The 13,983-nt window shown below is 45.2% G+C and overlaps 1 protein-coding gene across 3 annotated transcripts in view; it reads right to left on the bottom strand.

Annotated features, from left to right (window-relative positions):
* The window catches only part of LOC128413730 (disks large homolog 5-like), a 17,424-nt gene extending 10,243 nt beyond the window's left edge, over positions 1-7,181 (bottom strand). Inside the window, exons 1-2 of one of the 3 annotated variants that reach the window (XM_053388133.1) lie at positions 6,703-7,181; positions 5,105-5,383 (exon numbers count right to left, since the gene is read on the bottom strand). In XM_053388133.1, the coding sequence (XP_053244108.1) occupies positions 5,105-5,312 (208 nt within the window). In that variant the 5' untranslated portion in view covers positions 5,313-5,383; positions 6,703-7,181. The remainder of the gene's footprint in view (positions 1-5,104; positions 5,384-6,702) is intronic. The other 2 variants (XM_053388134.1, XM_053388136.1) reach the window with 2 other exon arrangements.
* Positions 7,182-13,983: the final 6,802 nt, after the last annotated feature.

The following is a 13,983-nucleotide window of genomic DNA, read 5'->3' on the forward strand; positions in this document are numbered from 1 at the left end:
GAGCTTGGCAGCGTGGAAAGCAAGCAACTCATTGGGAAACAGCCTGAAATCTTACACTGGATGCTTGGTACCACTCACTCTGAAATACAGCTATAATGGAGCAAGTTATATGTAACCTGAGATTTCGACAAGGACTAGATCCTCCAGCCACTTTTATATGATTTGGCATTCCCTCATGACATATGCAGGGAAACCATCATTTCCAAGACAACCCTCTTCACAAACCTGGAAAATCTGGAACTACAGTTGCAATCGAAATTATTCAATTCCCTTTGCAAACAGGGGTATTATCAACATTTACATACTTTCAGCTGTTTGCAATGAGCAAATCAAACCAAAGCAATTGAAATAGCTCAACACAATGGCTGCTTCAAGCGGTTTCTCCAAATTTAGCTGAAAAAGCAACTTATACTGGCTTCTCCAGTCTCACTATTATTCAATACCCTGAATGGAAATCCTCGCAACAGCACAAATACAACAGGTGTTGTCTCAAGCAAACCCAATGCAACTCATCAAGGGCTTTGTGAGTTGCACCAGGTGTGCTTGAGGTGGAACACATGAAAAAAGGACCACCATTTGTCGGAAGACATATTTGCGTGTGACGGATTGTATGTAAGGCCCGCTTCCATTGGAAAAATGCAGCCAACTTGTAACCTGAGCTTCTGTGACTGTAATCTGTGCCACTGTGATTACAGTTCATGGGCATTTGTGGTGTCTGCCTCAACCTTGCATCCCTATGGAGAGGTGCCTGCAGTTACAACACATGGCTAGCAAGGGAAGTGCAAGGCCATATGAGCTGGCGGGCATCAGAGAACCTTGGAAAGAGTTGCAGGGGTTCTTGCTTCTAAAGAAAGGTATCTTCCCGTGTGACCTTTGCTCCTAAATGCAAAACAAGAGTCCTTCTTCCTGCCATTTCTATCAGAATGTCAGAACGATGCGACTAAAAAACTACTTATGCAAGGGTCAGGGGTGAGGCGCACAACAGTGTGGGAAGATATATACATAAAAGTAAAAGAATTGCTCTTTGCATCTCATTGGCATCTCAAAAAGGGCATGATTCAAGAGAGTAAAATTTAGAAAAAGGCAGAGTACAGCAGGCCAAGGCTCCTTGTGAACCACTAAGCAGCAGGGCATAGCTCAACTGCTACCAAGTTTGTCCAAAGCCTCTTGCTATTGGTGCTTGGGATATCAGGTCCAGGAAACTCCCATTTTCCACACATTCAAAGCATGCACAACTGTGCATGCAGGTGCCACTTTCGGACCTGGAAGAGAGATGAAGAGGGGAGGAATGGGACGCTGCGTAATGGGGTGGGCTTATGTGCATTCTGCCGATGCATGCAATGACCTGGAACTTACCTCCCGTGCAAACTGGGGCCTTAAGAATTAAAGTTCAGTCTTGTTTGAATACAAAAAGGATAAATAAAAATATATAAAAAACCACAATTTTACTCTCAAATGTAACGGAAACCTTTGCCTCTGGTCTTGCACAGAATTAGAGAATGTGAACTACTTGGATTTAGTCACAGTGGTTGGTAAAATAACATTTCCCTTTTTCAGGATAGGTACAGGGCAAAACTGACAGGGCAGCTGAATTTAAGTTTCCTAATTCACAAGGGAAGAACGCAGCATTTTGTTTAGGCTGATACCGAGGGAAATGCTGCACAAAGTACTTCTGACCAAACCATATGAATCAAATGTCCGCATTCTTGTTATTAGTTCTGTATGCTGAAGGGTATGTGCACATGTGCATCTCTTAGCAAGCCTTCCTAAATTAGGAAACTAAGAATTCAACTAAGGCTATAATCGTGTGCAGTGCTACCTGGGTCACCTGTGATGTACCTGTGTATGATGATGTCATCATACTTCTTACCATACCATACAAGGGTACACCTCTTCTTTGCTGAAGCTCTGAGAAAAACCATGGTTCTATAGCAGGACTGGGGAATCTCTGGCCCATAGGCACAGCACAAGTCTCAATTTGGCCCACAAAGTCTGCCGATGCACGCAATGACCAGGAACTCAACCCTCATGCAAATAGGGGTATTAAGAATTAAAGTTCACTCTTGTTCGACATCAGGTGTGGGGCAGGTATAATAAATGTGGCTACAAAGGAACAACCAGGAGCTTAAATCCTGATTGGTGCTGTTGGAAAGCTCTGTTTGCAAAGGAGCAATCAGCTGGTTGGAACCGACAGGAAGACCCATGGGGATTGAGTGCACCAGGGCTGTGTTTTGAAGTAGTTTACATTGAAATTTTATGCTAAAAGAGCACACACCCACACCCCATTTTAGCAAGCTACTTTGAGCTAACGGAGCAACCCTCTCCTTTGAAAGTGGGTGCTCTCTCTCACTCTCTCTGCCAATGAGCTGATTGATGCTGGAAGAACACCTTCAAAGAGGGTGGCTATAATTGCCCATGAGCTGGCCAACTGTTGCAACAAGACACACACCCCTTTGAACTCTGATAGGTGTCAATCACCTGACATCTTTACAACATTGTGTGATTGACAGGGGGTGGCCCTGCCTTCTAGTCAAAGCTGGCCCATGGCAGGCTGGGGACCGAGGGATCCAATTTGTTGAGGTGATCCAAGTCCCCCACCCCTGTTCTATAGAATATACAGTGGTAAAGGTACCCCTGCCCGTACGGGCCAGTCGTGTCCGACTCTAGGGTTGTGCGCCCATCTCACTTAAGAGGCCGGGGGCCAGCGCTGTCCGGAGACACTTCCGGGTCATGTGGCCAGCGTGACGAAGCTGCTCTGGCGAGCCAGCACCAGTGCAGCACACGTAAACGCCGTTTACCTTCCCGCTATAAAGCAGTACCTATTTATCTACTTGCACTTAAGGGTGCTTTTGAACTGCTAGGTGGGCAGGAGCTGGGACTGAAAGACGGGAGCTCACCCCGCCGCGGGGATTCGAACCGCCGACCATGCGATCGGCAAGCCCTAGGCACTGAGGTTTTACCCACAGCGCCACCCGCGTCCTTAAGCAGTTGGCTCCTTACCTCTCTCGCCCTGACCTAGCTACTGTGATCCACGCGACGGTCACCTCCAGACTGGATTATTGTAACTCGCTCTACGTGGGGCTGCCCTTAAGACTGACCCAGAAACTCCAGCGGGTGCAGAATGCTGCAGCGAGACTCCTTACGGGGTCTTCGCTGCGAGATCACATTCATCCGGTGCTATATCAACTGCACTGGCTCCTGGTGGAGTACAGGATCAGGTTTAAGGTGCTGGTTTTAACCTTTAAAGCCCTATACGGCCTAGGACCCTCGTACCTACGGGACCGCCTCTCCTGGTATGCCCCACAGAGAAACTTACGGTCTTCAAATAAAAACATCTTGAAGGTCCCAGGCCACAGAGAAGTTAGGCTGGCCTCAACTAGAGCCAGGGCTTTTTCGGCTGTGGCTCCGACCTGGTGGAACACTCTGTCACAAGAGACTAGGGCCCTGCGGGACTTGACATCTTTCTGCAGGGCCTGCAAGACAGAGCTGTTCCGCCAGGCCTTTGGCCAGGGCACAGCCTGACTCCCTCCCTCGGCAATCTTCGCGGAGCTCTGGCCCAATGGTGGCCAGTGGCTTGAATTTAATTACCGTATTTTTCGCTCTATAGGACGCACCTTTTCCCCTTCAAAAATGAAGGGGAAATGTGTGTGCGTCCTATGGAGCGAAGACGCCATAGCCCTGCGACCCTCTCCCGGCTAGAGAGGTAACGCGGGCCTATGGCAGGAGCCTCTATAGCCGCGTGTCACCTCTCCAGCCGGGAGAGCGTGCACAGGGCTAAAGCAGCCCCCCGCGACCCTCTCCCGGCTGGAGAGGTGATGCGCGCCTATGGCAGGAGCCTCCATAGCCACACGTCACCTCTCCAGCCGGGAGAGCGCGCGCGGGGCTAAAGCAGCCCCCCCGCGACCCTCTCCCGGCTGGAGAGGTGACGCGCGCCTATGGCAGGAGCCTCCATAGGCGCGCGTCACCTCTCCAGCCGGGAGAGCGCGCGCGGGGCTAAAGCAGCCCCCCGCGACCCTCTCCCGGCTGGAGAGGTGACGCGCGCCTATGGCAGGAGCCTCCATAGGCGCGTGTCACCTCTCCAGTCGGGAGAGCGCGCGCGGGGCTAAAGAAGCCATAGCCCCGTGACCCTCTCCCAGCTGGAGAAGTGACGCGTGACTATGGCAGCAGCCTCTCTGCTGCGCCTTTCCGCTGCTCCCTGACCTGCTCTTTGGGGCTGGTGGTGGGCTTCCCCCCGCCAGCCCCAAAGAGCAGGTCGAAAGGAACCTGAAGCCTGGAGAGCGAGAGGGGTCGGTGCGCACCGACCCCTCTCGCTCTCCAGGCTTCCAAGGTAGCCGCCTGAACGCACCTTAAATGCACCTTGTTTTAGAGCGGGAAAACAAGAGGGGGAAAATTCTCCCACTCTCTGCGCAGCGCCTCCTGCCGCTTCACTGAAGGGGCGCTGGGCAGAGAGCGGAAGAATTTTTTCCCCTTCTTCTCCCCCCTCTAAAACAAGGTGCGTCCTATGGTGCGAAAAATACGGTAATTTTATAATGAATGATTTTAGAGTGTTGTTTGTGTTGTACTTTTGTATTGTTTTATTGTTGTTAGCCGCCCTGAGCCTGGCTTCGGCTGGGGAGGGCGGGATATAAATAAAATTTATTATTATTATTATTATTATTATTATTATTATTATTATTATTTATTATACAGTGGTACTTTGGGTTAAGTACTTAATTTGTTCCAGAGGTCCGTTTTTAACCTGAAACTGTTCTTAACCTGAAGCACCACTTTAGCTAATGGGGCCTCCTGCTACCGCCGCGCCGCCGGAGCACGATTTCTGTTCTCATCCTGAAGCAAAGTTCTTAACCTGAGGTACTATTTCTGGGTTAGCGGAGTTTGTAACCTGAAGCGTATGTAACCTGAAGCGTATGTAACCCGAGGTACCACTGTAATGAAAACAAGCTTTTGGAAGGATAAAAATGACTGTGACATCACTGAGGCATAGGAAGCCCCTAATCTCAGTTTTTAAAAGGTTTTAGGTGTTGTTGTTTTTTTAAAAAAGAGGCATGACAAATGGGCATGTAAAACAAGCAGCACTTAAAATATGAAAAGGAGGGCAGCTCACCTGAAGGTCTGGTTGCTGAACCAGCTTTTCTACTTAACTGAGTGGAGGTCTGTTCTGCAGGTTGTGCAGGTGGATGGAGACCATGCACACACCGTGGATTAAGTTCCTGCTGTGACTCGTCATCAAAGAAATGTACCGATTTACCTCTCCCTGAACACGTTGCTGTAGCTTTGGTGCCACCGCGCCCCAAACTGGGACAAAGACCCATTTTCTGTAGAAAACTTCACCCTGTGTTCTGTACCAGTATGGGTGAATACATTCACAGCTGATCCCTCATTCCTGGAATCCAGCAAATTAACAAAACAAAGCTTAGGCTGCAGTCCTAGACACAAGGACCTGGGATATTCTCTCGCTCTAGTTAATTCAGATTGTTCTCTGCAATACAGTGACTGAACAACATAAACCCATTTATTATTGGTCCCTTCCAACTCTACAGTTCTGTGTGATTCTGTGATTCTGTGATTTCTAGAGTGACCTTGACCTAGCTCACCTGGTTACTCAAAACAGCAGCAGGCTAGACTGGGGTGGGGGTGTCAAGGAACGTGTATTTCTATTGTCAATCAAAGAACATCTCCTTTATCCCCAATTACAAAGAGCCACTGGGAATGGTGATTAAGAGTTTTGGGTCAAGGTGCCATCTGTATGCTGATGACACACAGCTCTATCTCTTCATAACATCTGAATCAGGAGAGGCTGTGCAAAACCTGGGGCAGAGCCTTAGAAGCAGTGGTGGAATAGATGATGGAAAATAAGCTGAACTGGAATTCTGGCAAGACAGGGGTAATGTGGGTGACAGTTTTCTGCACCTGAAAAGCTGGTCAATTGCCTGCCCTGTATAGGATTAAGGAGCAGGTACACAGTTTTTTTTTTTGGGGGTGCACCTTGATCTACCTGTCATTGGAGGCCCAGATAGCTTCAGTGGCATTGGTGATTTCAAGGTTGGATTACTGCAATGCCTGTGTAATCTGGCAGTGCCTACCTCCTTTTGAAAGCCATATATCATGTGAACAAAGCACCATTAAAACATGGTTCTTTTACTTGTTGGGCACCCCAGCCCTACTCAAATATGAGTCTTTGGTCTATTAACACCTAGCCCAGTGTTTCTCGAACTTGGGTCCCCCACTGTTGTTGGACTATAACTCTCATCATCCCTAGCTGGCAGGACTAGTGGGGACCCAAGTTTGAGAAATGTGCATCTAGTCATTTGAAACTGTCACCTCCAGGCAACCAGCCCACCCACAGTATTATTAATTCTATAACAGCACCTACAGTTACTTAACACTGGTCTTAACACTGTATCAGAGGTACACAGACCCCACCAACATGTGGTTGCCTCCCAAAAGGACTTTGGATCGGTTCTGGACTAGTTGGTTTTGCAGCTCTTGGTTTTTGTTTTTTAAAAAAAGATTTTATGTTTATGTGATTTTTATTTATCTCACCTCTTTCATTCCCTAACCTTTCAATTTCCTTAGATCACAAGCCTCTTTGGGACAGAAGAATTACAAATTTGGGGGGGGGGGAGAACTGCTCTGAGTTGTCTTGAGTCTTCTAGGACAGAGCAGTAAATTAAATTAATATGTGACAGGTCATTTGCACACCATGCCAGCTGCTCCTAAATGACATAATACCAAAAAAGGGGAGAAAGGAATGAGTCAGGAACAGGAGAGCAGGTACCAACCTCTTTCATCTGTTATGGGATGAACAAGTGAAATAGTCCTTGAAGAATGCTCTGGAAAGGGGAGGAGCCAAATGGCTGTTGGTTCCAACAGTCACTGAAGGTTCCGTTAGCAAGGGGCCAGGGCTTGCTGTTGTCTTTTAAAAACATTTGAGTTTTAACAGCTAGCTTTCAATTCTACTCACAGCACAATCTGTCACTGGCTGCGAGGCTGGGAAACTCTGAAGCAAGAATGCATTCAAGGGAAACCTTTGGCAAACTATTGGGGGAAAAACACATAGGCACACACCTCATCTTTCTTCCTTCTTTTGGGAAACATTTATTATTTTTCCTTTGTGGAATGTGAGCCATTTAATTTAGAAATCAAGGGATGTGATTAACGACTGAGCAGCAAATCCCACCGTTGGGATGCAGCCAATGAGGAGCTAATTGTAAGTGAATTGTGCCTCTTTTACTTCCCCGGATTGGGAAAGATGGTGGCAAACAAATTTCCTCACCACACAGGCAGCCAACTACTCCAGGTGTCTAATTTATATCAGAATCACTTTTTGATACCTGCCAGCTTATTCAGAGTGGAAGGATTAAAATATCCTTATGCTTTATAGCATTAGAGGTGAGGAAACAGCAACCTGTAGCTCCATTTAAAAATAATAATGCTACACTTTGATTTGCTGAATTTGTGTTAAGTCACTAGGCGGACTTATTTTATTTTTTTCCCTGTTGATGTTGTGGAACTGGCTATATTGAAGAAGAAAGCTATGCTGTCCTTGTTCTTTTTTTAATGCTGCATGTGGAAACAGACAAGAAGGGGTAGAAAAAACCCCAGTAACTGCACTGAAAAAAGCAGGGTACTTTTAAACCTTGGGTAAAGTCTCCAAGTAGCTTTGTTTACAATAACTGCACCTTTAAAACACACACACATTTACTCCAATGCAATATAACCTAATTGGGATCGCTCAATTGCCTGTGCCTTTCAAGTTAATTGCCTGGTGCTTTTTTAATTATGATTGAAGGGCAGTCATCAGGGAGCATAATTTTTAAAACTTAACATCGCATCACTATTACATTTCATATTATCATGCGCTTCAAATGCCTCTCCATTAGATTGCTGCACTGCAGCAATTAGAACTTTTATTGAAATTATCTTCAAGCAAAATGGAAATTAAAAGGAGGTGGGGTATTTAAGGCATAATAAGGCTTCATATATAGAAGCTCACCCATGCAATTTCCCATTCAGCTGTGCAATTAAGATCTGGCTCAGCCATGGCATCATCACGTAAGAAGTGCATACAGTGGCATACATAAACTTCCACTGCCGCAGTTGCTGGTAACTCTACGGAATAAACCAAGGTCAGACTACTACTATTAATACTAAGGTTGGGCTTCCTACTGTCTGCAAATCAAAGTGGCTGATATTGCAAACCCAGTCTTTTTCCTGTGCCTGAAGAGCATCTCTTCAGCGGGAAAAGGCTATGGCTGTTATTTACTTATCAAGTCAAACTGCATTTTAAAGCTTCAGATTAAGGTAAAGGTAAAGGGACCCCTGACAATTAGGTCCAGTCATGACCGACTCTGGGGTTGTGGTGCTCATCTCACTTTATTGGCCGAGGGAGCCGGTGTACAGCTTCCGGGTCATGTGGCCAACATGACTAAGCCGCTTCTGGCGAACCAGAGCAGCTCGCGGAAACGCCATTTAACTTCCCGCTGGAGTGGTACCTATTTATCTACTTACACTTTGACGTGCCTTCGAACCGCAAGGTTGGCAGGAGCAGGGACCGAGCAACGGGAGCTCACCCTGTCGCAGGAATTCGAACCGCCGACCTTCTGATCGGCAAGTCCTAGGCTCTGTGGTTTAACCCACAGTCATAGCTTATGATAGCATCCTTTGCAGAGAAAAACTTGTTTGAAATGATGGCAATTCATCTGCTGGAAGATCACAGGCTCTTTTAGGAGACTCTGACCGAACACCCTCCCCTTCAAAAACAACAACTCAGAAATTAGGAAGTAATTGCACAAGATGCAATTCATAAAACATACTTGAGCTCCCACCTACTTTGATGGGGTTTAGATGCACCTAACTTTCTCAAAGTTGCTTTCATAATTCTCGGCATAGCAGTGTTATTTATGTCATCACACGGAGATACACTCACATCCCTACTTCATTACCACTTTCAAATTAAAATTAATAAAGGTTTCCACGTTTGCAGAGCCATGTTATGCCATATCTTGGGGGAAGCAGGGAGAGCTGATAACTGAATGTGAAGGGATCTCATTTTACTCTGTTTCCTAGCCTTCAAAACATAATGGCATTCTAAGCATATTCTACCTTCTGGATAGCTATACGTAAAGCTGGAAGGGGAAATCCTAAGAAGGCAGCTCTAAGCTACAGTACACATCGTTTGGAGTAATCCCACTGAGCAGGAAATGGCTGTTGGCTTCACTGTTTGTTTTGACAAGAATCTCAAATCCACAGTGGGGAAATATATTTATTAGGACCTACCCAAGATAGATAGATAGATAGATAGATAGATAGATAGATAGATACTTTATTCGGCTATAAGCCCACAAGGTAAAACCAATCAATAAATAAAATAGCATTTTACATTCTAAATTATCAACTAAAATATTTCAACGCATAATCTCCTTCACGTTACATACAATCTCTAGATGTACCATATTGTGGCCTTGAATATAAAGATGGAGGATAGAGTTTACTAGATTTTTAATAGTCATGCAGCATTCCATGAAGTCTTTTATATGAAAGAACTGAATTCAGGAATCTGGCAACCTGTAATGTTCTATAAGAGTCAATGTCCTGGAGTAGATAGGCTAGATGTAATTCAGGTGGTTTAGCAACAGTTTCCAAAATGATTGAACTCAGAATCCTTGATCGGGGAACAATATATAAAGGACAATTAAACAAGATATGATAAAGGGATTCTATTGATTTGTTGTCACATGCGCATAAAACAGAGGTTTTACCGTTAGAAAATCTATTGCTCAGCACATTTGAGGGGAACACATTAAATCTGGCTCTAACAAAAGCGAATCTATGCGACGCAACCGATAAGGTAGACAGATATCGAGGTATCTGGGACCTAAATGTAATGCCCTGATTTATCGGAAACATGTACCTCCACCTGTAGTAAGATTTTGTTGCAAATCAACCTCCTCCAATCTTTGTTTGATGACCTTTTTTTGCTGTAATTAGATCTAAATTTAGAATATCGGAAGGAGAGATTCCATAAAACAACAGTCTGGAATGGATTTTTGTTGCCCATGGGCTGGTAAATTCATCTCTCCAAAGGCACTGAATAAGATGGTAATTGGGCAATTTATGCCAAAGGGACAGCCAGTAATTAAAGGCATGTCTCCACATCAGGATCTCTAAGGAGGGGTTCTTAAGTTCTAAGTGAATAGCCGAGTTGCTTACACAGGAGGGTAGTTTCAAAAGGCGTCAGAGAAAAAGATTTTGCAATGTCACCAGAGGCATGAGGTTTACAAAAGCGCCCCATAAAGGGACCGCATAGGCCATAGTTGCAACCACTTTTGCACTATAAACTTTTAAGGCAGATGGAACATGCATAGCCCCCTCTGTAAAGAAAAAGCGTAATAGAGCGTAGATAAGGGCTTTGCCCTTATTTTGTAAGTATGTGATATGCGCTTTCCATCCCATATTATGCTGGAAGTAAATTCCTAGATATTGAAATTTGTAGACTTGTTCAATTGGCTTCCCCTCGAGTTCCCACCTATACAATTTACAACTCTTGGAAAAAATTAGGACTTTAGATTTGGAATGGTTAATAGTAAGTAAATTTGTTTGGCAATATAACGCGAAGATCTTAAAGGCCCTCCTCAAACCGATTCTTGAATATGAGAGGATCACCGCATCGTCAGCGTACAATAGTAAGGGGCAGCGAAAGTCTGCAAGCCTGGGTGCATGAATGGTGGTTTGGGCCTCAACTAGGGGAGTTCTCATGTCACTAATATAGAGGTTAAAGAGATAGGGGGCAAGGATGCACCCTTGTCGTACCCCCTTATTTATTGGTACAGAGTTTGTGAGATCGCCCTCAGGTGTTAACCTCACCCTAGCGGCCGTCCCTTCATGTAATTTGATCATAAGCCACAACAGCCTTTTATCTATGCCCCACTTTGCCAATTTTTCCCATAGCAGCTCTCTAGAGATACTGTCAAAAGCCGCCTTCAGGTCTATAAAAGCGGCACATAGAAGACCATGAGTGGGGGAAGAATACTTCCACGCCAAATGATATAGAATTATTGCATGGTCAATAGAAGCACGATTTGGTCTAAACCCGGCCTGTTCATGGCCTATCAGATTGGAATCTTCGGCCCATTGGGTTAGTCTGGTTAGCAGGAAGCGAGTATAGATTTTTCCGATGATTGATAATAAACTGATATTACGATAGTTTCCTGGGTCCTCTGGCGGTCCATTTTTATATATAGGAATTATGATGGACTCCTTCCATGATCTAGGTATCTGGCCTGTGGCATTAATTGCATCAAAGATTTTTGCAAGAATTTTGGCCCACCATGCTGGGTGTTGTTTAATAGCTTCCGCCGGGATCAGATCGGGCCCTGGGGCTTTATCAGTTTTCAGTTTAGCAATTAAATCAACTATTTCCTCCGGGTCAGTATCTGGCCATATGGGCAAGTGACATGAAAGAGTATCAGAATGAATGTTAGAGATAACTGTCTGGGAGAAATATTTTCTTAAAAATTGTTCCCATGTCGGGGCTGGTATAACCGTCAATGGGTATTTCCTCGATCTTTTGTTGACTAAATTCCAAAAACCACGAGAGCTGCGAAGCTTAGAGGCAGCAATCAGCGTTTGCCAACGTCTTAGCTGCCATTCATGCTTGGCTGACTTCTGTGCCTGTTTGTAAGCAATTTTGGCCTGCAAGTACTCTGGTGGAAGAGTTTCAGCTCCAGAAGATTTATATCTGTTGTAGATACAACAGAGAGAGAGTCTAGCTTGCTTACATTTGGAATCAAACCAAGGTGCACCGAACCTGGGTTGATCTCGGTTAACCAGGTGAGTCGGCATCGTAAAGAAGCTAGTTAAATCTACAGAGAGGTGGGAAAACCACTCCAATATCCTATTTGGTTCAGACAACTCCGCCACTGAAACAATAAGGGGTTCGGAGATATTCCTCTGGAAGAATTCTGCGTATTTTTGGGCCTGTTTCACAGACCATTTAATGCTTCTTACTTGAGCTGCGGCATTTAAACCTACATGAATTGGGTGTGAACCGCTGACCGGGTGCCAGTCAAGCGTTAGCTTGGCCGCTAGAGGTAGGTGGTCACTGGATTGTACATTGTCTACTTTAAAATAAAATAAGTTTGAGAATAGGTCTTCTGAAACTAGAAGGTAGTCTAGGACACTATTTGATGTTGTGCCCAAATGAGTGAATTCTCCTGGCACGTCCGGAGGGCAATTGCCATTCAAAATGTTCAAATTCATACGAATGGCCAATTGATAAAGAAGGACTCCCGCCTCATTCACTCTGATGTCCTTAGATCTTCTTGATGTAAAAGAGATTAAATCAGATTTTGGGTAGGGGGGAGGTACCCACCACTTGGCCTTGATTATCCCATCCCAATTGGTGGCTGTATGTGCATTAAAGTCACCACCCATTGTCGATGGAATATTAGGGTACATAACATAGCATGCCACAAAATAATCAAGGTTTTGAGTTCTCTAGAACTTTTCGTGAGGCTATGTATTAAGCAAAGGGGGAGTGGGAGGGGGGTGAGAAAGAAAAAGCTGGCATGATGTTAAAGTCCTTAGCAAGAGTCAAGTCATCCCTTTACAGGAAGTTGGCAGTGAAGAGGCAACACTTTGCTTCCCTGAGATGTCCCTTTTGAGCTCTTTCTTGATGGATTTTTTGTTAAAGCTGACATGCTCCAGGTTTTAGTGGGCCTCTAAAGGTTGAGGCGGAAGGGAGATGGCAGGGTTGGCACTGCTCACATTCACTGGGCTGATTCACACATATCTGCTCATCACTTGATGAGAAAGGAGACGTTTCACATCTCAAATGCAACTGAGTCCATTCACATGCCGAGCCGCACATCTGGCAATGGCATGCGTGCGCAAATGAGCCCAGGGAGGGACAACCAAGAGGGTGTCACCAATGCAGAAGGATAATGATTAGCCAAGTCAACAGCTTCACAAAAATATATATGAAAAATAAGCTGCCTTGAGACAACTTTGCTATTTTTTCACCTTTCAGCAGTGGTCGCCCCCATTGCCCTCAGGTGTACGGGGAACAGAAGCAGCACGAACCAAGAAATCTTGCTTATACCATGTTCCATCATTTGCCAGATTTGATGGAGAACCTTTGGCCCTCCACATGTTGCTGAACTACAACTCCGGCCACCCCCGGCCATTGGCAATGCTTGCAGGGGCTGATGGGAGCTGTAGTTAAGCAACATCCAGAGGGCCAAAGGTTCTGCATCACTGGTATAAAACATGAAACATTTGTGAGAGGTATGGATTTTCCGCAGGTGTTGGCTTTCCAGTCTTATTATTTTACTTTTAGTCTCACGGCAGCAGAGACCTACACCCAAAATGTGATTTGGACATAGCAAAATCGACAGTAATTGCTGTTAGAAAGGCAGCGAGTACAAGAGAGACCTGGCAGCAATAATAGAGCAACTTGGCTAGCAAGTTTATTCTTGCCAAGGTGTGTTTCCTTCTCAGCCTGTTTGTGTGAGGTGGGGAGGAGTAGCTGAAGCCATCATTCAACAAGGAAAAGAGGAACCACCACCACTGTTCTGAAGACTCCCTGTCCACTTCAGACAAAAGAAGTCTCAACCTTTGAACCTCAGCTCACCCATGACCACTACTGAACTGCTGGCCGACACAATTTTATCCAGAATCTGAGGCTATTGCCTTTTGAGGATGTTTTTAACTTTTCATCCTGCAGCAAGAACAACGAAGGCCCTCTGCTCTCCTAGTACCAAAGAAGCAGGAGGCAACAAACAACTCTTGCGGAACTGATGATGGTTAGAAGGCAGGAGGATTAAATTACTGTCATCTGTGTAAAAATAGCAATAAACCTTTGACGTTACTCTGACTTCTATTAACGCTAAATCTTAGTATGTGGAAAACAGTATCGGTAGAGGAAGAAAGGAAAAATGGAAGGGGGAAATGAAGAGAAATAGTAAACAAAGGGGCATGGGG

Source organism: Podarcis raffonei, chromosome 5, assembly GCF_027172205.1.
Source record: "Podarcis raffonei isolate rPodRaf1 chromosome 5, rPodRaf1.pri, whole genome shotgun sequence".
Lineage (NCBI taxonomy): Eukaryota > Metazoa > Chordata > Lepidosauria > Squamata > Lacertidae > Podarcis > Podarcis raffonei.